General features: G+C 46.9%; 8 protein-coding genes across 8 annotated transcripts; 3 read left to right on the forward strand and 5 right to left on the reverse strand.

Moving 5' to 3' along the window:
• Positions 1-596: 596 nt before the first annotated feature.
• F4812DRAFT_159865 (WD40 repeat-like protein) lies at positions 597-2,697 on the reverse strand. The gene is made up of 2 exons (XM_047929801.1): positions 2,650-2,697; positions 597-2,442 (listed from the first exon to the last, which is right to left on the reverse strand). The coding sequence occupies exon 2, from the start codon at positions 2,281-2,283 to the stop codon at positions 814-816; it is 1,470 nt and encodes a 489-aa protein (XP_047786878.1). The 5' UTR covers positions 2,284-2,442; positions 2,650-2,697; the 3' UTR covers positions 597-813.
• F4812DRAFT_159867 (transmembrane amino acid transporter protein-domain-containing protein) lies at positions 2,595-5,155 on the reverse strand. The gene is made up of 5 exons (XM_047929802.1): positions 4,676-5,155; positions 4,524-4,609; positions 3,841-4,465; positions 3,672-3,787; positions 2,595-3,612 (listed from the first exon to the last, which is right to left on the reverse strand). The coding sequence occupies exons 1-5, from the start codon at positions 4,735-4,737 to the stop codon at positions 2,906-2,908; spliced, it is 1,596 nt and encodes a 531-aa protein (XP_047786879.1). The 5' UTR covers positions 4,738-5,155; the 3' UTR covers positions 2,595-2,905.
• A 225-nt stretch (positions 5,156-5,380) lies between these two features.
• F4812DRAFT_442668 (uncharacterized protein) lies at positions 5,381-6,891 on the forward strand. Its single transcript, XM_047935324.1, has 2 exons — positions 5,381-5,780; positions 5,846-6,891. The coding sequence occupies exons 1-2, from the start codon at positions 5,573-5,575 to the stop codon at positions 6,238-6,240; spliced, it is 603 nt and encodes a 200-aa protein (XP_047786880.1). The 5' UTR covers positions 5,381-5,572; the 3' UTR covers positions 6,241-6,891.
• A 3,117-nt stretch (positions 6,892-10,008) lies between these two features.
• Positions 10,009-11,661, forward strand: F4812DRAFT_159927 (uncharacterized protein). Its single transcript, XM_047929803.1, has 3 exons — positions 10,009-10,682; positions 10,767-11,057; positions 11,151-11,661. Exons 1-3 carry the CDS (start codon positions 10,545-10,547, stop codon positions 11,652-11,654), a joined length of 933 nt encoding a protein of 310 aa, XP_047786881.1. The 5' UTR covers positions 10,009-10,544; the 3' UTR covers positions 11,655-11,661.
• A 1,038-nt stretch (positions 11,662-12,699) lies between these two features.
• F4812DRAFT_159954 (DASH complex subunit Spc19) lies at positions 12,700-14,548 on the reverse strand. Its single transcript, XM_047929804.1, has 4 exons — positions 14,339-14,548; positions 13,867-14,279; positions 13,127-13,781; positions 12,700-13,016 (listed from the first exon to the last, which is right to left on the reverse strand). The coding sequence occupies exons 2-3, from the start codon at positions 14,026-14,028 to the stop codon at positions 13,371-13,373; spliced, it is 573 nt and encodes a 190-aa protein (XP_047786882.1). The 5' UTR covers positions 14,029-14,279; positions 14,339-14,548; the 3' UTR covers positions 12,700-13,016; positions 13,127-13,370.
• Positions 14,167-16,919, reverse strand: F4812DRAFT_160035 (uncharacterized protein). Its single transcript, XM_047929805.1, has 5 exons — positions 16,798-16,919; positions 15,575-16,660; positions 15,065-15,526; positions 14,339-14,997; positions 14,167-14,279 (listed from the first exon to the last, which is right to left on the reverse strand). Exons 2-4 carry the CDS (start codon positions 16,643-16,645, stop codon positions 14,536-14,538), a joined length of 1,995 nt encoding a protein of 664 aa, XP_047786883.1. The 5' UTR covers positions 16,646-16,660; positions 16,798-16,919; the 3' UTR covers positions 14,167-14,279; positions 14,339-14,535.
• A 406-nt stretch (positions 16,920-17,325) lies between these two features.
• On the reverse strand, positions 17,326-18,462 carry F4812DRAFT_462629 (Di-copper centre-containing protein; the record flags this gene model as incomplete). Its single annotated transcript, XM_047938078.1, has 4 exons — positions 17,326-17,505; positions 17,616-18,012; positions 18,067-18,160; positions 18,222-18,462. The coding sequence occupies 4 exons, from the start codon at positions 18,460-18,462 to the stop codon at positions 17,326-17,328; spliced, it is 912 nt and encodes a 303-aa protein (XP_047786884.1).
• Positions 18,463-20,384: 1,922 nt separating this feature from the next.
• On the forward strand, positions 20,385-22,586 carry F4812DRAFT_462630 (MFS general substrate transporter; the record flags this gene model as incomplete). Its single annotated transcript, XM_047938079.1, has 9 exons — positions 20,385-20,469; positions 20,527-20,597; positions 20,670-20,915; positions 20,988-21,041; positions 21,111-21,171; positions 21,214-21,276; positions 21,388-21,866; positions 21,939-22,326; positions 22,438-22,586. 9 exons carry the CDS (start codon positions 20,385-20,387, stop codon positions 22,584-22,586), a joined length of 1,596 nt encoding a protein of 531 aa, XP_047786885.1.
• Between the last annotated feature and the right edge of the window lie 311 nt (positions 22,587-22,897).

The following is a 22,897-nucleotide window of genomic DNA, read 5'->3' on the forward strand; positions in this document are numbered from 1 at the left end:
GGTAGCTTCATGTACATACTGCTTGAAAACAATACAATTTCTGAAGTCATATCGTCTCTTAGACAGAGCATCAGACCCAAGGCGACTAGATTCATTAGAACATCCGATAAGAAAATTTAATTCGTACATCAGGCCAATCGAATCTACTTAGCCCAAAGCTCTAGTTTGATATGAGCTTGTGTATAAATGCGTTCTGTCACCATGGGCAGACGTTTCCAAACTACAACACGAAACATTAGATGAGATAGATCGACATAGTAATTAGAGTGACGCGTGATTGTCGAGCACAGGCTGTGGCTTAACACCTCTCTCTCTAACCAGCTGAGTTAGACAAGGGTATCAAGGGAATATATGAGGTAACGGGGTTGTAGGTTTCATTACGAGATCAGACCCTTCTACAAGCGGAGACGAAAACTCCTTGTGAAGATGGGAACATATATTTAATACGGCGTTTGTACTAATAGGGGAAATCTTGTATGGGTGGTGTGAGTTTGCACTTAACTCCCTTGCCCGTCTTCTAGCGATTAACTATAATAGACTATACGTATTAACTTCAAGTATTTGCACATATAGAAATAAAAGTAAGACTTGGTCTTCATATTAGTAGCTCGGACAATATGTGCCTCTTAGGTTAGGCAGGTAGATATTGCAAAAGATTGATATAGGCTCTTCAACACGCGTGATAAAATGTCTCCAAAACCATAGTCATCACAAATAAACAAATGCAAATTTCAGGCAGCCAAAGTTTTCTTATGCAAGGCCGGGTATGAATGTCTAGCATGAACTATCGTATCAGTAGGTACCTCAAGACCCCTAAGCTTCAAATACCAACACGACACCATCATCCCCCGCCGTAACAATCCGCTCGCCCGTCGTGCCCTGCACGAACCCCAGCACGCCTCCGCCTTCGCCATCTCCCCTGTGACCCCTCCACTCCTTCACCAAACTCGTCTCCGTAGAACTAGCCGCGCCCCGAACGTCCCACCGGCGAACCACGCCGTCCATGCCGCAGCTCGTCAGCAGCCACCCGTCGCCGAGCCCCGCCACGAACTCGACCTTCACCACGCTGAACTCCTCGTGCGCCTCCTTGATGTGCCGCCGCAGCGCGAACCGCCGCGACGTGTCGTACACCGCTATGCTGCCGTCCACACTGCCCGCCGCTAGGAGCGGTTGTTTCGACGAGAAGCTGAGGGTCTCGATTCCGTCCGACTGCGTCTGCAGGTCCGCTAGGATGGTACCTCCCTGCGCGCTCCCCGCCTCGGAGCCTTTGGCTTTGGATTTGCTCTGCTTGCTGGAGACGGGCTGGCTGTCCACACCGACTCGCGGCAACCCTACGATCTTGATGGCGCCGCCCGCGCCGCCGACCGCGACGAATGTCGATTTGGGGTCCACGGCGACGGCGTACAGCCCGCCGTCGACGCCGAAGCGCTGGTCCTCACCCGTGAGGGATACGACGGTCTGGCCGTTGTCGTTGACGAGGTTCTTGGCGGCAGCCTCGCCCCAGACGTCCCAGACACACAGCGAGCTGTCCTCGGACACGGTAGCCAGGAACGTGCCGTCGGGGGACCAGGAGCCGGCCGTGCACGACGCGGTGTGAAGGAAGTAGCTCTGGACGATCTGCATCGGGTTCGCGGGGTCGGACGAGTCGATGGTGTACACCCAGACGGAGCCGTCGGAGGCACCTAGCGCGATGGTGTTGGGGTACTTTTGCGACGGGCACGGCGCCAGCCAGTTTACCTCGGGCACCTCCTGGGACTCGGCGACGAATGCGAAGGAGGGCTTATTGTGGGCGTCTACAGACAGCTCGTATGTGCGCAGTCTTCCATCCAAGCCTCCCGAAACTAAGAACTGTCCGTTAGGTAAGGTAAATGCAAGCGTGTTAATCGAATCGCTGTGGCCCTCGATTGTGAAGAGGGGCTTTAACTCGGTGCTCCTTTGCTGTTGCGCCGAAGGGTCTGCATTGTAACTGGGCGGAAGGACAGGTCGTCCGACGACTGGGCTTGTGTCGAAAACATATCCTCTTCCCGGCGCATCATCTCCCTCACCTTCACTACCACCAGTTGCGATGAGTGAGGGCTGGGTGGGGTGTTGGGCAATGGCGAAAACGGAATCTTTGTGAGCGTCGAGGTAAGCTATACTGTCGTTCTGTAGGGTTATCTCTTCGGGCTCGTCGTCCGAGTCCATAGCTATATCGCCTTCGGTATCCTGGATTTCTTCGAGCGCATCTTCTGCGTCGAGCATCTCTGGCACGTCATCTTCGTTGTCTCTATGAGGGGCAGACATTTTGCGATGGGTAGGGGTCGGGGTAGGTTTCGCGATCGGGTTTGTTCTAGTAGAACTGCCAACGTAAGAAAAAGTTGATAGCAGTTCAGGCTTATAGATATCTCAAAGATTTGCCTGGTAAATGTGTAAATGTGTAACTCGTAGAAGGAAGTCGACCGCCTGCTTGATAATCAGTTCAGCTTTTTTTACTTTTTGGTGGGGCAATATCATGCCGGACCCCGCCATGCCTTATATAAGTGGAGACTATATTCATATATTTATATGCCCCGCTTATGCGTAGCTCTGTACGATACCTGAGAACGGCTACCCTGAAGGATCAAATAAGGGTCTAGCCATCTGCACGTAATGGCGCGTTTATGTACGTACCTACATAGTACGGCAGGGATTAAGGAACGCTGCATACAATTTTATGTTCAATGCCAACTCCAGACAATGCCGAGAAACTGAAAGGAATATATACAATAAAATGGTTGTATCCAAAACTCCAACAAATGCGGAAAGGATGTAAGGTATGTAAGGGATATCAAACCTCTCAACGTCCAAGGTACTAATCGAGGGAGTTATTGGATATCCACTCTGCGAGATCATATATGCGTTGGATCAGGAACTTCGCCCAGCTTGCCTAATGTGCTGCTACGGAGCCGAACACGTTCATCCCCAAGCATACGATCATGACACATACGCCGTAGATTGACAAGGCAAGCGCCGCTCCTCTTAAAAATTGGACATCGATATGTTCCATGTCCCACCTAAACTTCTTAACCCAGCGCCAAGAAGACTTCGTATTCTTGCTCCTAGCACTCGACGCACTGGCAGCGCTGTGGATGCTGTCTACGCTTCTTCCGAGAAGCCCCTCTTCTCCGCCTTCCTCTTCAGAATCGGAGCTGGGGAGAGCATCGTCATCCTCTTTAGTTAGACGTTGCTGGTGGATCGAATCCGGGTCCGAAATCTTGTAGTAGAATAGACCCGGAAGAATGAAACTAATACTTGTGCTACCGGTAGAGCCGACAAATGCTAGCATCTGTTCCAACGAGGTCACAGTGAGAGACGTGACGTAAGCTAATACTACGATAATCGTGCTCAAGATAGCAAAGCGCAAGTCTGACATAGGCGCACTAGGTCCGTGATCTGACCGCGATTGAGAGGGGTTTGGAAGAAGTGGTCGTCCGCCAGGAGAATTCGTTCGCCCTTGGGAGCGAGATCCATTTGGTCGCCATTTAAGAACTGCGTCAACAGATGCTCGACATGGATGTATTTGCAACGGAATGGAAAATGTTACAAGAACGACGATAGCTGCTTTGGCGATAGTAGAGGCAATCGACGCAGGATCTATAATGAATTTGTTAGCTCAGTTGCAAGTAAGAGAAACGGCCGTGTGATGGACATACACATAGACACAATGTTGCCTATAACGTCATTTCCAAAGGTCAAGTAACCAGTAATGGCGACTAGTATGTAGACAGCGGCCGCTGAACCAATACTAGTAGAGATAACACCCACTATACTGTAGACGTCGTTAGTGTATAATGACGAATCTTCAGGATTGGGAGACCGTACCTGCCGGGCGAATTGTTTGAAATCTCGTTGAGAATGGAAAACATATTTTGGTGGCAAGTGTACGCATAAACAACCACCGGCAGGCTGGCGAGAGCTTCGACGGGTCCTCCCCACGAGATAAACCGGACCTTGTCTCTAGGCGCAGGTATGTCGACTGCAAAATGATAGACAACTAGCACGATCAAATACCCAATCGAAACAAGGGCAACAATGCTGGTATACTTGAGGGAATCTAGGCGCCTCAAGAAACTTAAAGGAATTATAACGAGCATAAAGGCGGTAATCCAGAAGTTACGGTCCATCAAATATGGTATATCAGCCGCTCTGGCGTCAAAGCCTTCCACGACGCCTGGCATTAGGTCGCCGATAATAATTATATATGATACGCTAACCCCAAAACACTTTATAGCAATCGCTGCATCGAAAATAACGGCGGCATTAGGGTAGGTCATTTGGGATAGGGCGAAAAACGACGAGGTGCCACGGTCGAGATATCGCGCGCATCGGGCCTGGAGGTAGAGACCGAAGGCAGATGTGAATCCCGACCAGAGGATTACAATGACTCCGATCAGCATGCCGAAGTGCGACATGGCCGAGGGCATCGCTAGCGTACCGGCGCCGATAACTATAACGCCACCTACGTTAGACTTCGGCTGACGACATAACGACAGAACACGGCTTACTAGTATTAAGAAGATTAATAACACTGCTAATCATGGTGGCCTGCCCCCCTCCGGTATCCTTGGGGCGGCCGCGAGCCCGCTTTTGCCTAGAATGATATTAATTATCGGTCCCTATCACTAATAGCATGGGGGTAGTTGTCGAGGTTGCGCACCTTGTCATATCGCCAGCAGAGGCGGAGCTCTCTCCAGATGAAATGGTCGAATAATCCGGCATAGCCCGGGAGGGACTGTGTATTTTTTATTGATATAATTCTCTGATTCTCCTCAGCAGCAATCCGCTGCGCTGAAGATCTGTGTGTATCAATTTTGCTTCGCTATTCGAGTAAGACAGAGTAGTTTTCTTCCTGGCTGACCGCTCTCGTGCATACGCGACTCTCTCTCTCTCGTTCTGGAACCTTAGAATCTTTTGGTCGTCTTCACGCGCGCGGCAATCGGTGGATATGATATATGTTTTATATGTTTATTCTATAGTATCGTGATATCGTGTAACAAGAAAAGAATTTTTTTTTTTTTTGTAACAAAAAGAAGCGATAGTATCTCTGAAATTGTATACTCTTTTTTTTATGATGACGGGAGAATGAATGTAATAGTTACACGTCAAACGCTAGAGTACTATGTTAGGTCGGTAGAATTAATTGGATTTAACTGTGACTGCCAGTTGTCGTCAGGGCCACCCGCAATCTCCCCATCTTGGCGGACTACGTCTGCTGACAGCCATTTCTGGCCAATCAATCAAATCACGTATTCCTGGTTAGGCTATTAACGGCTAGCTTTCCGAACCAGGGTTTGGACACCCAGGACGCCTGCAGAGCTTCCAAAAGACTTAGCTCAGCCTTATCCTTATCAATCCTTTATAGATAATAGGACACCTTAAAGAGAGCTAGGAAATAGGTACGTTGATTGTTTTACAACACCTTAGGTACTTAATTACTATTGACTTCTTCTGTCTTTTGTTGTTGTAGTCGCTCTCTGAGCATTGGTTCGTTCCACTTATGAAGTTCGTTTTAATGTAATAATTTAATGTCCAATCGCCCGAACGCGCACTCAATATGGACACCATGGAATCGACTCTAGACAACACGACCCTCTCTACCATCTCTCTCCTCGAAGCGCGACTCTTGCGCATTGAGCATTTATTATATGGCCACACGGTTCAGCAACCCAAAGTCTCGGCTATAAGGAGCATGCAAGAACTAGAGCACCGATTTGGAACTCTTCTTCAACGAATGCGCGTTTATGCCGAACTCCTGAAACTCTGTAAGCTTCGTTTTCTTTTCACAAACGCTACGGAGGATTCAACTAATTAGGTACTTGACTTGTAGACAAATCCCAACCAACTCTCTTCCAACCACCACCACCGTCTCAGCCACCGCCCGAACTCTCTCCCGAAGCCCTACGCGCCATTGTTCTCGCTAGTGCGTCCTCGTTCCCGGCCACGGCTTCCGCGCTTACAGCCATATCCGATACACCGATTCCGGACCCGGCGCACACGGCTGCTCTAGCCGCCTTACTACCCAGGATGAAGGGGATTGAGGCGACACAGATAGCACAGGCGGCAGAGATTGCGGAGTTGAGAGCACGCAGTGAGATTGTCGTACGCCAGTGGTACGAGCACAACGTTATGAACTACTCGAATTTCGTTGCAAGTGTTGAGGGTCGTGTTGAAAACGCCGAGAGGGTCATTAGGAGAGTAGAAAGAGCAAGGAATGAAGTTTGAAGGTTAAGGCACATAACCGTATGCCTTGGGATAAAGGCTACACATGATGGATCAAATACCGATCCGAGCCACTATCATCTATCGCACCTACTCCACGTGGGACCTTACCCGGGAGGTTGTAAGGCTTGATCGCATTACGCCCAACCTTTACAGAGCCGACTTGAATTTGCCGTATGAATACCTAGGCATAGAGTCTTAGAGCGGTGACAGTACAGTCAAAAAGGGCTCTAATATCAATCAGATAGGGTCTGTTCGCTACAAATACCTTTACTGATTGGTAGTCGGGCATTTCGATGGTGGTAGCAGCACACCCCTGACAGCGTTGTTCTATCTTGACATCGAAAGTTAACAAGAGAAGAGTAATAAATGAAGTGGACAGAGACCGTCAGAATATAAGTGACGTTGAAACTACGTTTAGTTACCTAAGAGGTAGTTAGTATTAACTAATAACACATTATAGTCTTTCTAACACTGGAATTCAACTAACATCTTATATACAGTCTTGGTAAGATATGATATGATAATCAAGCCCTTATTTAAATTCATACATCAACGTTCATTCAGATGGTGGCTGAGTACAAAATAAGTTATTTCCGAAGGCTTCATCTATGTGCCTACCTACCTCCTATGCATACTAAATCTCATCTCGATATTAGCTCAGCAATGGAACTTAAAGCTTGCTGCATGCCGGAACTTTAAAGCTACATATGTACTTACCCCATAAGCTATTTTCTAAGCCACGTGTGGCATGCGCAGCGACCAATTCTACTATGTAGCTCGAACCTAAAACTCAAACGCGCCAGTTCAGACGGGATCGGCGGCCTGACACAAGCGGTCCTAAAGCTAATGCAGCCCTTCGGGACCGCATTTATAATTTGAGTTCCGGAACGATGCATACACGGTACATTAGGTATTGTATTGTACCTACGTATGAAGTTCAGCCTCTGGGTCTGTGCGCTATTTCGAGAGAGGTCTCAGAATTGTGATGAATAGATTATCAAATTGTTCTAAACATCTTGGCCTCCTGTCTTCGTATTATTATTTTTTTTGCCCAAAGTATGGTATACTACATAAACTGCATGAAAGGTCGCAATGAAGATCAAAAGGTCCTGATCTATACGACTGCGGGACCTCTTGAGAGAAACACATCTAACCTTAAGTACTTAGCAAGTGCAGAACCTATTGGCCTACCAAAAGGAAGGTCTGTGCCGTCTGAAGCGATTACTATGGTAACTAGAGTAGGAGTTAGGTTAGAGGATGACGGATGTATGGCACATGTATTGTACAAGTGTATATGATGTAACTAACAAATGTCCTCGCCTGCATTACCGGAAATCGGTACAGTTTGATTCATATGTGTGGGCCAAGATGGCTTATGATCAGTCTTTGTCGACCCCGATCTGACCACCAGGGAAAAAGGTACGATCTCAAAATGGACCCGTCCAAATTAGGTACCTACGCCTCACATCATTCTTTTTGATGGCTGATGGTCTCTTCAAAATATGTATTAGATCCATATTTGATTCGTTTTGAAACTCGTTGCAACGAAAAAGGCATTGCTGATGCACATTCTGGTATGGTTCAGACGATAGCTAGGAGAATGTGAGTGTATAATAACCGACTTACATAACCCAGAAGGTTACAAGTGGTTATGTCTTACATCATTACAACCCTCCACCGTGGACAACCCTGCAACCACGGAAGTCTGAAGGGTATTGTGAAACTTCTACAGATCTTGCCCCTAGATAGGGAACCATCCTACGTCTGCCCTGTCGGAAGTCATCACTAACTACTGTCTGCTTTATTCTGCACTGACGACGACCTGGCGTTGGAATCACAAACGCCATCGGGAAAGAGCCGATTTCATGGTCTGGTCTCATATGCTTAAGCCGGCTGTTACCGTCTCGCTGAACACTGGCACATGCCCATCAGTTTATCAATCCATGAGTATGAGAGTTGGTAACCCTCTAAGTCTAAAAAAGCTACAAAGTTAAGCGGTGAATAACATCATTCGAAGGATTAAGGTAAGAGAGGTTAGGGCTGGCTCTTTTATATTCTAACAACTTGTCAGCTTTTTACCGAAGCAGCAAGTCATGATCATGTTAGTAGTTCCAAGACCTTGCATCCACATTCTTTCTTGGCACAGCGCCCTTAGATCCCAGCCAAATCCCAAACGCCAGTCGGTCAGCATGCGACCTCCGTCTTCCCCAACTTCATGGATCACCTAACCAAGGCCAACTCAACCACTGCATTCCACCACATTACCGTCACCTGGAAAACTCGGAACGTCAATTGGTCGTGTTCCTGCCTTAGCGCCCTAGTTACGAAAACGAAGCGGATCATCTCTGACGTCGTCCCTATGTATTATACTAACTAACCCTTCGTCAGTTAAGTAGAGATTCTTGTTACGAGCGAACCGTTCCGACGTCAAGAATGCTTAAATGCTATATACCTAGGTACCTAAGGTAATACCGTGTAAGAAAAATTGAATTAGGAGGGAAAGGGGGGGCCAACATGTAAATGGTACAAATGGCACAATACCTAAAAGATAGGTTGTGTTTGTGTCCAAACATCCTGTCTGCATGTCCAAAGCCAATGATAATTCACCAAAGTCCAGGGTGAAATAGAGGGTGAAATGAGAGAATAGGAAAGATACTAGGTCCACATAGGAGACTTACTAACTTCAAAAGGGTATCGGCTAGGTACCTGCCCAGGGCCTAGGCTGCTAGGCTAGCTAGGGCCCAGGGGAATTTGCGTAAGCCCGAGTTGTCCCTGATCGAACTAATAACTTTAGGTACATTAGAGCTTTTAGGGAGGTAGGTACATGTAGTAGAGGGCCTCCAGTAATCACTTGTTAGTACATAGTACACATTCTAATTGGATTTGATACAATAGGATTGTATGTGGATACCATTACTTCTCATTGTACTGGGTGGGTATCTCCTTGTATCTTCGGATCCTTTTTTTACCGTTCTTTACAATCGATTTACAGCAGTTTCGCCAGGAACTTAGATTGCGATTTTGTTTAAACACACCCCGGTAAAGACGCACGCTCCACCCAACCAACTTTACATCCCCTTCTCCAAGTCGATTTGATTGACTGGCTGAATTTCCTTGGACCTTGGACCATTCGATCACCCATCCCTTCCTATTCCTCTCTAACGCTTCGCTTCTTTTGCTGGCTGTCTTCTCTCTCCCCCCCTCCCCCCCATTTTCCTCCGACCCCGTCATCGCGAAGACGAGCCTATTCTGTCAATCATTCTCTTCGATTCTCAACCTAGGCATTGCAACTGTGGAACGATCCAACTTCGCTTCTCACGACGTATTTATTGTGGCCGGTGGTTTCCAGTAAAGGGTTATTTATTAGCGCCGTCAGGGACTGCGAAGTTGAAAGGGGTTGTTGCAGCTTGTGATTGTTTGCTGCTCGTCGGGAAGAAAAGAAAAAAGAGAGAAACGACCGGGGCGCATGAAAGAACAAGAAGAACAAGAATAAGGACAGAACAACTTTTTAAGTTTCCCGCCCCTCGTCCGCATTCTCGATTCGGGACCGTAGTCGATTATAACATTTCAACTTATTCGTCGCCTTGTTGTTTTTACCTATTTCGAAAGACGTCGATAAACCAACCGAGTTTAAGGATCTTGATGACATTAACCTCTCTCCGCGCTTCAACTTATAGGATTTCTCCACCCTCCATCCGATCTTTTCATTGTCTGTAACGACAAAACTTTGGATCGCATATAATAAAATTCTTCTTTTTTTCTATTTGACGGGGAAGAAACTCCAGGCCAAGTTCGCAAGGGTACGCGGTTGCGCATAATCCTTAGACAATTTATGATAGCGCGCGAAAAATCATCAATCACGACGTTATTTTTGCGATCATCCGAAAAAGTACCTAGAACCTAACCAAACCTTTGGACGTTTTATTCGACATTTCCCATTTGTTCGCCCTCTTTCAACGACAACACATCCTACTCAACTCTTTCCTCCCACTCTTGTCACTCCTTTATAGATAAATGAATCTAGCCTACATCTCGCCAAGCTTGGGGTCCTAACAACCGACCATTGAACGATTAACTCAAAGCATAAATCAACCAATCATCTAATTTTCGGTCTCCGCAACCGTTTCCAAGCACAGCCACGTTCAAGCTGCGCGAGATCGACAAAGTCCACGACACGACCCGACTCGACTCGATCACACTTGCGTATCCCCTTTGCGCCGCACGATTAAATAACCAATTACGGGTTACCAGGTTTTGAATATTGATTGCTCGGCTGAAGCTCAAAAATCTTTTCCTCTTTCCTTATGCCCTCGTACGGCTCTCTACATTCTCCTTCGCTGCGCAAAATGGAAAATTCTAGGGCGAGTTATGGCCGAAGGGCCTTGAATATGTCCAATGTAATCGGTGATCCGTTTGCACTGGCAACGATTTCTATCGCCTTAGTAAGTCCCGAACCTCCTAAGCCGAGTATCATCGTATTGGTATAAGTGCCTTTTTTTTTTACTAACTGCGTTCCTATTCTTTAGCTCGCATGGGTAATCTCCTTCGTCAGTTCCATTATTGGTCAAATGCATGCAACCGTTCTTCGCCCTTTCCCGGGGTATACGTGGTTTGCACTCGTCTTCATGTTAGCCTTGACAGGCGGTATTTTCGTCGTCATAGCATCGGATTCAATCCAGACATACCACGTTGCGATCGTCGGCTACATAGCCGTTGGCCTTGTCTCCACAACTTCATCCGTTACTTCTCTAATATATTCTTCTGAAGGATCAAGGGAAGCTGCTGCTGCGGGTTTCATTCTACTCTCCATGGTCAATGTAAGTACCCGGCTTCGGTCATCAGAATCGCATTGTCTTTCAAGACGCGCAGTCAAAATGCACATGCAAACAACATGCTAACTTGACATGTAGATTGTGTGGCTTTTCTATTTTGGCTCTGCGCCCTCTGCCGTACCTCGTGCCTACATCGATTCCTTTGCTCTGGCTAAGGAGTCACCGATGAGCCGACAAACCATGAACGGGGGTTATGGTGGTCGCCCCGAGACATCTACGTCTGTCCAACCGCCGCAGATGTACACATCTGCCCAGCTCAACGGATTTGAAAACCCGTCTCCGGTCGGCGGATTCAATGGCAATGCCACACGCAATTCTGTTGGCGCTTCTGGCTTCCCTGGTGGCATTAATAAAACACCGTCGCCGGCGCAGAACGAGCCAGAGATTACCGCTCCAACGGAGTACCCGTACCGTGCGAAGGCTATCTACAGCTACGAAGCTAACCCCGACGACGCTAATGAGATTTCCTTTTCGAAACATGAAATACTTGAAGTCAGCGATGTAAGCGGGCGATGGTGGCAAGCCAAGAAAGAAAACGGCGAGACAGGCATAGCACCCAGCAACTATCTCATATTATTATGAGAACACTAATAAGCTCACGGAGTCTTGCTTGGATTTATTTGTATTGGGACGCAGCCGTTTGAATGATATATCCGGAATCTCCCTCCGATATAACGGGGGAAGAGAGCGTTTGTATTTGAATGGGTTTTAGAGGCTGCGAATGAAACGCTGGGCCGCGGACGCGTTGGAGTAAAATCGGGGTTTAACACACCACCATCATTGCCAGGTGTAGCTTTTCCCACTTTTGCAAAGCTCTTTTTTCTACTATTATTCATACGGGTGGCCGGTTAATTGTTTATTGTCTTTTTTTTATCCTATCTTCCTTTCCTTCCCACATCTGTGCTGATGGACCGGGTGGTTCTGGTGCGGCATAGACACACAACAGAAACATATAAAGCCTCCTTCGTTGCCCTACGAATAACCAGTAGGAGAAAACACTCGTTTTTTCCTACACCCCTTCGGAATATATAACGTATTTATTCAGTTGAGAATCGGCGAGAGTTAGGGGCAAGTTGGACGGGAAAAGCTTTGTGGACGAAAAAAGGGAGAATTTTTTTTAACGAACGTCACGCCATCGGTTCACGGATTACCAGGAGATAAGGTGGTTAAGCTGTGGTGTCAATCAATCAATGAAAGAACACTATTTGAAAAGACTTTCTTTTACGTCTTTTCTTGCGTCTGCGCGCGTATTGTTGAAGGTGTTGCTGCTGCTGCTGCTATTGTTGTATACAAAAATACCCCGAGGAAATCTTTTTTTTAGCTTTAGGTACGGGAGATTCCAATCTCTAATTTTCTGGATTTGGTGGGATTCCGGATATAAATAAGTGTATTGCAAATGTTGTCGTCTGTACTAGTTACCTCGAATGGATTGTAAAACTACCTACGTACTATCTGTTATCTTGCTGCGTTGGTCTGGAAAACTGGTGAAAGTTTTGAAGCATACCTAGTAATAAGATATTTATCAAGAGGTAAAATGATAAAGCATCTGCAATTTTGTCGAATGCAAATAGGAGGTAGGTACCCCTACGGCAAAAGGTAATGGATCAATAACGTGTATGCTATTACAGTATAACTGACACATGTTGATTAGGAGATATAGTTGTTTATTAAGTGTTAGCGACTCTCATGCTATCTCTCAAGCCTCTATTAAGGAGTATAGTATGTATGCTCACTAGTATAAATTTCTCCTTTCACACCTTCCTTGGCTACTTGTAATACATTAGGTACATACTCCCGCATCTCGTATCTCTTGGCTTCCCCTCCTCCCTCTCCTTGTTGTAACTCGTGACTAACAATCCTTTCTCAACGTCGTTAAGATCCCCGCAACTAATTCCTCGTTCAAGCAGAATAGGCCAAGTAATACGGAAGTCGAAACCAACTTCGCTTAGCCGTGGGGAATTGGCATAGTCAGCGGGTATGTTCTGTATAACCATGATTTCCCCCTTTTCCCTTATCCCAACTTTGTCAAGTCTTTCCCAGAGGTACGTACGTACGTTGGGTATAGCCTGCCAGGACGTATGTCCGCTCCCTTGGCGACTTTCATAGCTTCCTTCGTCGGCAGGCTTATATAGGTACGTTCCGGCCAATTCTTTTCAGACGGAGACGGCGGCGTCGTCTCTCTTCGTACAGTACCATCCATCCTTTTCTTCGTGCATTTCGCTACATTGCCCCCTCAGCATACCATATCCATATCCGTGTCCATACCAAACCATACAGCAAGACCCCCGCACAGACCCTTTAAGTCGCCGCATCCAGCCTCTTCCTGAGCTCGCGCTCCTTCTGCAGCACCTCTAGCTCGAGGCGCTCGACGCTGTACTGCAGGGCCTCCCTCTGCCTCGCCTTGATCTTTCCCTCGGTTTCCGTCCTCCGTCTTGCCGCTCCCGCTCCCGTTCCACCACGTATATTTTTCTTGTTGTTGGCAGCGGTGCGAGCAGACGAGGTGGTGGTGGTGGTGGATGTCGTGTTCGTACTCGAATGCATCCGCCCCTGCTGCAGCTCGGACCGCGCGCGCAGGGCGTCGATGCGCCGCTCGGCGCGCTCGATGTGCGCGTCGGCGCGGTCGAGGAGCGTCGCGATGGCCGGGCCGATCTCGTCGCGGAGGGAGGCCTCGGCGGCGACGAGGGCGGGCTGCGGGATTAGTTCGTAGTGCTAGCGAGCAAGCCAACGAAAAACGTATTTGTTAGTCTGGGGTCGGTGACCATTAGGGGAAGAGGTACATAGGTAGAGGACGTACGCGCACGCTCTTCAGCACGTTGACGAGCCGCGGGTAGTCCGCGATGCCGGTGCCGAGGGTAGACACGGAGGATTCGAGGAAGGAGAGCGAGGTGCGGAGCGCGGCTACGCAGTCCCCGTATGTGGCCGCGTTGGACGAGGTCGTTGTTGTGATTGTTGCCATTGGCGCGATGTTAATTAGTTTGGGTTGGTTCAGGGAGCTGTGTTGAGTTAAAAAAAAAAAAAAAGAAGGAAGTCTGTGTACAGAAACCAAGCTAAGTAATAAAAGTTTATACGTTGATGATTAATTCTACATGCGCATACGAAATGGCGGTAGTTGTTGCCTCTTTGGATAGGTAAGGTACCTCTTGTGATGTTTACTTTGTGCAAGATTGACAGGTGCGACGACAACTAATTGCGGGGCAGGACGTAACTCTGCAGCTCTGGTCAGTGGTGGGGCTTTATAGCTTTTATAGAGCTTAAACTAAACTGACTTTGTTAACAACCACAAGGTTTCGCTTCTATCTTTCGTGTTTGAGCTGAGGTTGACTTTTATTCAAATCTCCTCATTAATAATGGTATCCAACACCTCTATCTATGTTACCTAGTTGCTCAAGTTCGGGTGGGATAATATACGAAAATATGCTTGTACCCAAAGGATGTCAACTAAAATGAGTCGTCAGGCCGGGTGCTACTTCAGCGTGTAAGAGTCGAGTGCGGAGTGAACGAGACCGCCGCAGAACAGCGTGAAAGCAAAGATAAACGCCCCTATTCCAACACCGCCCTGGACGTCTTGTTTAATAGTCGACCATAACACGGCGACTATTGAGCAGGCGAGGAAGCACAAGCACCCGAACATGAAAAGCATGAAATAATCCACACATTCAACGAATTCGATTCCCCATCCCACCGACAGGCCTGTCACTTGGCACGGCGTTAGCTTTTGTCGAAGCTTCTTCGGTATTCTCCTGTATAAATCCGGCAGTACACTAGCATGCGTGGGATTCTCGAAAAAGTGCGCCAGCATGTTTGGTCCAATTGGCGGAATCAAATGGGCCGGCATCGGGTCATACAGATATTGGTCCCTCAAGTCCTCCGGTGGCAACGCCGGTTTAGAACGCACCGCCGCAATTTCTGACCTATGAACATCAAACTACAAGACAGTGTTAACTACCTAGGTAATCTATTACCAAAGGCGAAGTAATGTCCAAATCTCTTACCTGCACGAACTCGATCCCCCTGACTCTTTTCATCCAAGACAATGAAATCTTGTGGCGTTTGTTACGATATAACGTCCGCAACATTGCAAAGAATTCCTGATCTGAATGTATAGCACATATCTCCTGCTGATGCAGTTTCGAAACCCATCGCCCGAACGGAAGACAGGCAAGGAGATAGTTATGTTCCTGTTCGGAGCTCGTATCGTGTACCTGACGGCACTTTCCAGGTTCCCAGTAGTCTTTTCTCAACCAGAAACGTGGCGGGCTCATCTTGGGTGCAAAAGAACTCCATATATCTCTTAAACTTGTCTGGTTCGACTTTTTATTCAGTCCCGGGTTGTTTGACTCGATGTCGCCTGGACCCCTAGATCGTATACCATAGTTGGATAGAATCTTTTCAAGGTCGTTAAGAGCCCCCGATTGAGTTTCAGTATAGTCGTCATATAGCCGAAGACCGCAGTTCTATTCTCGTTAGGATCTTCCAACTATACAGATGGGAATATTCCTTACGCAGACGCAATGAAGTCGCCTCATGCCCCGCTGAGCGCTTTTGCCGTTTACAAGTACCACAGCGTTGTCAAAACCTATCCGGAGAGAATCAATCCAGGTAGTTTGCGGAGGACCAAGACGCGACTGCTCCACGAAGATTCGGACATTTTCCTTGAATATACTAAATGGCTCTGCTTCAAACAAGAATGTTTTCAGAATGGTAGGTAGACCGGCAAGATATTCTAGGCTGTTGTCTGGGTCGTACTTAACCCCGAAGTCGTCATCCGATACATCGTTACTTTCGTTTACAGGCTGGTCGATTACTAACGGAGATACCCAGAATCGTCCATATATTTTTCGTGACAAGTAGCGTCGCTTACGCTCCACGAATTGACTAACTTTCATTAAATTCATGCGGTCATGCAAAACCGCTTCTTTTCCGGCTAAACGCCCTAGGTCTGCGCTGTATCGCAAGATTAACAGTGATACTTCCTCCTTCACTTTCTTGGCAGAGGGTGACCTGCGTGCTATCTGAAGCCATAAATTCCGGAGACATTCATCGTTTGTGAACTTTTCCGTTAGAGGCTTAAGAAGCGTCCGAGGTCTGAAAGGTTTAAGGGGAGTTGACGTAAACTTATCGCTATCTTCCATAGGGAATCCTTCCGTGGGAGGAAGCTCATGGTTGGAATCTTCGTTATTCGTGGAGATATCACCGGGTTCGCCATCTTCAGTCTGCGATTTAGTACCGGAGCTTCCCTGATTCATACCTTGCCGATATGGCGATTGACTCCTGTTTATAGTCAACGTGGGAAGGTTCCTAGCGATACTAAAAGTGGCACCAGCCCGGTGCTTAAATATATCCAACTCCGCATGAGTGGAAGATGACCGACTTGACGCTTCATGGGCCGAGAAATCCGATCTAGCCTCAGGACTATCTGGTGGTACATAATGTAAATCGCATCGTTCTGAAACCAGGATGGTACGTGTTGTTATGTGATGTCCTGGCGTGCCATAGGCTGCACATTTGTTTAGGCCATGTTCGTAGTGTATGCAATTGCAGCCGATATATCGCTCCACGAGGTCGTAGCACATTTTGATTTGTTATAGCTGTCTCCAAAACGCAAAAAAAATAAGTATATGCCATCGGGGAGATAGTCAGGATTACGTAGAAGAGCTTCAGATACTTATCTGGAACATTCAGCCTTTTAATGGGGGATTAATCATTTCTTATATATGTTACATACAGAAATTAGGTACTCGCGGCTTAGCAGGAGCATAGCCTCCATCCAACCTTGCTTGTACGGCGAGTTAAAAGTAGTGGGTTCATCACGATCTTTGAATGTATGGTGTTATCGGCGCTTCTTGTAATTGGCTGGGAAGTATTTGATAACATTGCATGTTTACCTGCACAAATATCGACCAAGTCAGTCGAGTTACGGTAGGCTTGCGACGTTGGTGGTCACGTGGCCCGTGCGCTTACAGCCTGACTATTTCTTAGATTTACCTTTCTCTCTTTAATTCAATTATCGTGAAACCTCAATTTGAGACCTCACGGTCAGGCAGCCCTCTGTAAGAGCCGTAACAAGTCGCATATTGATATAACATGTGGACGATTGGTATCTCTTCAAACTATTACGAGCTAGCGAACACTTATAGACATAGGTAGGTAGGTACACAGATACTTCAAATATCACGTCATTTCGAGAAAGGGGCTTCCGAAAAGACACGAGAGTAAGTACAGCGTGATCAATCCGAATACAGTCACCCACAGCTTAGTAGGTATAGCAGAGCAGATCGGTCTGGGTGGACATTACATCTCGAACAGGGATGTCTTTCGCAAGCTTGGCCATGGGCAGGATATCATCCAGCGTAGCTTCAGCGGGCGCCGGCTGTCCAGGCCTGCTCTGAGTCTTGATGCCGCCGTACGCATTTGTCCGGGTCTCCGGGTCCTCCTGCTGCCAGAGAGTCCAAAGACGGTCGATTTGCGTGTGGTGGAGGAAGAAGAGCGGGTCTAATATTAATTAGAGGAGAAATTAGTAATTAGGATTGCAAAGTCTCGGACGGAAAACTTGCCGTTTGGCGAAGTGGCCGGCATCATGTCGCCTGCTACCGCGCTGTGAATCGCGCCGTGCGGTCCTCCCTCAAGCTTGTTGTGGAAGTTGACGTAGTCGGTGAGGGCGTTGATCTTGGCTACGGCGTCGGGAGTGTAAGCCTCGCTGAGCATATTGCCAATCTGCTCGGTGCCGTTGTTGAAAGTGCGCCTCAGACAATGAGGTTGATACGTATTAGTCACGTAGGCGGGGACGAGATCTTTGAACGGCCCGTCTACCACGCACTTGTAAGTGCTCCAGCCTATCTGAACGGTCTTTTCAGGGCTTCCGTTACCGCCCACGCCGGTAATAGGATCCCAGATGGACGACTTGGAAGTGTCGTCGGAGTCTAGGGTCCAATCCCAATACCTGTGTCGTATGAGTTAATGGTGGATAAACCGAGTGGCTCTGGGTGACACATACGCTGCAACTCCAGTGTAGCCGCAATCTTTAAGTGTTTGCTCATATATGTGCACAAAATAGCGGTGCCATGGGAGGAAACTGGCTACAAAGTGAACTATTAATCTGTAATTAGTACCTGATGTATATTACCATCTACGAGTTAAGATTGAACCCACTGTCATCGTTAAGAGCATTGTGCACATATGGAAAGTCGTCATATAGCGTCGTGTTCAAGCCGAGCATGGAAGGCTTCGTAGCCAGACATTTTACAGCGCTGATATAAGAATTCCTCTCGTCGGTTGATAGAGTACGCCACTCCTTTCTAACAGCTGGATTCTCGCAGGTCGTTCCCGACGACCGAGGGGAGATAACAGAAGCCGCAACAGTAGCCGGAAGCGCCAAGATTCGAAAAAGCATCGTCGGCTAAATCTATTATGAATAATTGAACGGGATTACAGAAGCGAATGACGGAGAACGGAATATAGAAGAGAAAATATCATCAAGTGGGCAAATCGTGGTTCATGGCGATCGATCAATTGTCATTTATAGTTATTCGCTTTGTCCCTCGAAGCAACTATAACGCCCCTGGGACCACATATCGTGTATAATAAACTCCATAGTAGGTGGTGAAACTTGGGAACACGAGGTCACCACGGCCATAACTGCCAGGATAGGATGAATGTAATGATGATAGCCTATTCGGTAGCGCCCTTTGTCCTTCAACCTCGTAAACAATGCGGGACGTCTAATAACCTAGAGTTAGAATTATGTGAGAATATTGCTGCTGTGGAGATGTCTATTAAAATAGAAGTCGTAAGCTAAACCTGATAGAACTCTGCACAACACGTTCTCTTCAAAAAGTGACAAGTAGAAAACATCGCGGGCGTTGTAATAAGTACGCTCCTAGGGACTTTACTATACGGCTTGGCAAGTCCTCTTATGCCCCACCGTTTTCCTTCGTTTTTCAGCCAAAAAGGGACCATAGAAGAGTAGCATGGAACAGCTAGTTTAGGTCCCTACACCCTTTAGTATTTGTAGATCTGGAACTAATACATTTTGAGCATATCTTGTTTCAGTCAATACGAGTTTGTTCTACATTCGATACCATGATTCTTAGATTAGAGTCACGACACGCCGGCGCTTAGGCTCCCGTTTGGGTAACATCCTCCTTGTGGTTCGACGTAAGCAGCCGGAGGATACGATAAACTTGTGCTTCGCAGCATCCTAGAGACCCGGGATCCACACCGATTGCCGTAGGCCGTTCCGGATTACGGATCGTGGTGAATGCTAACTCTAGATGCTATGTATCTCATATATGAGTGGTTTCGGCGTTATGCAATGATAACGCGTAGTGCATACACCCACCCTTCAAGGGAAGAGAGTAATTTCCATATTCGGATTTGAACTAGGAATATGGCAACGCTCATTGGCTGGAACTGGAATGTGCTGCGCACGACGTAAGCCACCACGGAGCTCTCTCTTTTTTTACTTATTCCAATAGCATGCATCTTTCGCTTTCTAACTATGCTGAAATCTGATTGTCGGAGAATAGTCAAAATTATTTATGGGAGACGCGAGCAAAAAATGTTATTCTGGGAGGGCCGTGCTATGATAAAAGGGGTTAAAAGTGGACCGTCACCACTATCAGACCTTTGAGGATAACAAGACATTAAGACTTCGCGCCTAATGATGGCATTCTTAAATCTACATGGATACCGTTACGAATCATGGGGATGTTTTGGCAATGTGTGCCTAGACTGGGCGAGTGGATTATGCGGAGCAGGCAGTCAAGCTATCAAGTTTCCAGAGTCCCTTGTTACATCAACAACTCTAGAATATATTAAATCGCACCCTGGCCAGTTCCGGAACAACAAATATCTCCAGACGGGAATTCTACTGATATATGATGCCTAAAAGCCATTGGCGAGGAATATCAAGTTTTAAGTGAGGTAGGGTAGCAACCGCGGGGTAAATGTAACTCAAGACTCATCTCGAGCAATCATCCTTAACTACTACTGATATGGAACCTATGGTAATCTACCAAAATCTATCTCGGCACAAGGGTCGCGACCCGTGTATTGTATATAATAGAAGGTAATCTGTTTGTAAGCTGTTCTTAGGAGAAAGCTCGATAGTTCTAGGGATCTGCCGGATCTTAGCGGCAGCAAGAAATTAGTGTATCATTGCAGAGAAAAGGCATATAAAACAAGTTCCGTCCCCAGCACAGTATATAAATATTCTGTGATAAAGTTTAATCCTCGGATAACGCCTTATGGTTATCTATTTCCTATTAACTTGTGCATTTATTGTACATCAATACCCCTCGTAGACTTCTCAGTATGTCTGAAGACCGTGGAACGCATTTAGTGCGTAGCCATGCCCACGAAGAAGATATCCCTGGGACTGTCAACGTCCAGACAGTAGGTTAGTTAAATCTAATATAATTGGTACGATAATTGGTTGCTGATAGATGGTAACTAGAGGGAGATGATTCTTATAACGGCCAGGCGCTTTTCCCTGTGCCCGCAGAAGATCCCAACGACCCCTTACAGGTACGTTTTCTGACCAGCAACGGTGATATTGAAGTCGTAAACTTATTATTGACGATATAAACCACTCAACAGTGGCCAAAGTCCAAGAAGATTACGATCCTAGTGGTTATCTGTGCTTACTCTTTCCTGGGAAATTCAGCGCTATTAGGACCTGGTCCTTATTTGAAACTATGGTCGGAGCTCTTCGATATTACTCCCGCAGAAGCATCAACACTCATATCGTACCCAAACCTCGCATACGGCTTTAGCTCCTTCGTGCTTGTACCGCTATACTTGAAATTTGGAAGGCGGCCCGTGATGCTTGGATCATTATTAGCTGTAAGTTAAGCTTGTGAACTCGGAGAGTATTGACTCCCTGGATAGGTAGACAGCTAATGCCTTCTGATAAAGTTCATTGCCGGTTTAGCTGCATGTTCTCGGGCTAATGATTTCGGTGCTTTGATGGTATGTACAAGGCGTAAAGCCCACTGTTATTCGCTAGAGTGCGACCAAATTATCTTCATGAACTGACAGCTTGTAGTAAGTCAAACTATCTCACGACATCATATGCCAGCACCTGGCTCCGAGTTTGAAGGTGGATCGACATTGTCGTTGCTAACAGATTAAACCTCAATAGGGCGGGACGAATTATACACTGCTTTGGTGCCGGCATATGCGAAGCCTTACCTGTTCAACTTGTGTCAGATATATTCTTCCTTCATGAGCGAGGGAAACATATTGGTTATTATACATGTATGGAGTTTGTTACGATATGCCCCCTTATGGTCTCCGCTAATATTGGTTGAACTAGTTGGCATGTGCTTTGCCTCCATGGCAACAATCCCAGCCGCATATATGCTACCAACTAAGTATTCTTGGAGGCTCTTCTTCTATGTCATCATAGCACTCGCCGTTACATTATTTATCCTTGCATTCCTCGTCGTCGAAGAATCATCCTACGATCGAGAGGCGCATATCAGCCGTGACACCTCCACGGAGCGCTCACATGATACAGCGTCCAACGCCTTCGAAAAGCCAAACGAATCAGTTGTTGAACAGACAGCGAGTGTTCCAAGACGAAAATCGTTCCTATCGACGCTTAGCCCTTGGGGTCGGATTGATCCAGAAGTCTATCTTCACACGTTTCTATGGCGACCATTCACGTATTTCCTGGTTCCTCAAGTTCTATGGGTTGTCACGTCTTTTGGGACCATCATAGGGTTAGGTGCTCTAGCATTTAACTATGTCTTTCCAATCAAGATAACCGCACCCCCATATAATTGGTCACAAGTACGTGTTAGACCATATCTCTTTAAAATAGGTAAAGAAGACCATCTGCATTAATACTTTAACTATCCATAGGCTAGCTCCGGTGTGCATTCGCTCGGGCCTCTCCTGGGATTTCTTCTTGCGCTCCCCTTTACCTCCTCTTCTGATCGGCTAGCGGGTTATCTAACTAGGCGCAACAACGGAATACGCGAAGCTGAGATGAGATTAGGAGTCATGTTGCCTGCTATGATAATAGGCCCGGCTGGCTTAGTTGTTTATGGGTTTACTGCGGAACTCAACTTACATTGGATAGGCTACTTCATCGGATCGGGTCTGGCATCCTTCGGCGGTTATTTCTACTACTGCTTTACGTTGGCGTACGCTGTGGATTCGTATAATAGCAATACGTCCGAGATGCTTGTCGCTATAAATGTTGGAAAGCAAGCTGTTAGCTTCGGCCTTGGCTACGGTGTTCTTGATTGTATGAAAGCCTCAGAGTCCATTTACTCCTCCTAACGGGCCTGACTTCTAAAGTTCATGTGGTCTTTTTTTTGGATGCGCGTAAGGAATAACTTGCTAACATTCATCTCAGGGGTAACCGAAAGCGGCTACGCAGTAATAATTGCGGGAGCATTTGGTGGAGTGTTCTTGGCGAACAACCTGATGCTCGTCGTGTTCCTATTACGCGGCAAACAGATTCGGCGATTCATGTTAAACATCAGAACTAAATACGGATTCTAGAGACTATAGGGCTATCCAGGAGGTTCTGAAAATGAACAGCCAGATCCAATACCAACTTTTCTCTGAAAAAGTACCTAAGATTTAAGATCCACACCCACAACATGCCTCCCTGAATATTACTTAACCCAGGTAGAAATAGAATACTAGTATAATAATCGTAAATCTAGCCGCTCTGGAGAGAAGGATTTGCGATTGTCATCACCCTGATCTTTACACTAACAACAATGAATTCTTTTTGTCTTGTAATCTCCACCGGCTGCTGTTAATGCGCGTATACTGTAGGCCCGGACTCTTTCAAAAGCCACATATAC

Source organism: Daldinia caldariorum (genome assembly GCF_022478825.1).
Source record: "Daldinia caldariorum strain CBS 122874 unplaced genomic scaffold F4812scaffold_19, whole genome shotgun sequence".
Classification (NCBI taxonomy): Eukaryota; Fungi; Ascomycota; class Sordariomycetes; order Xylariales; family Hypoxylaceae; genus Daldinia; species Daldinia caldariorum.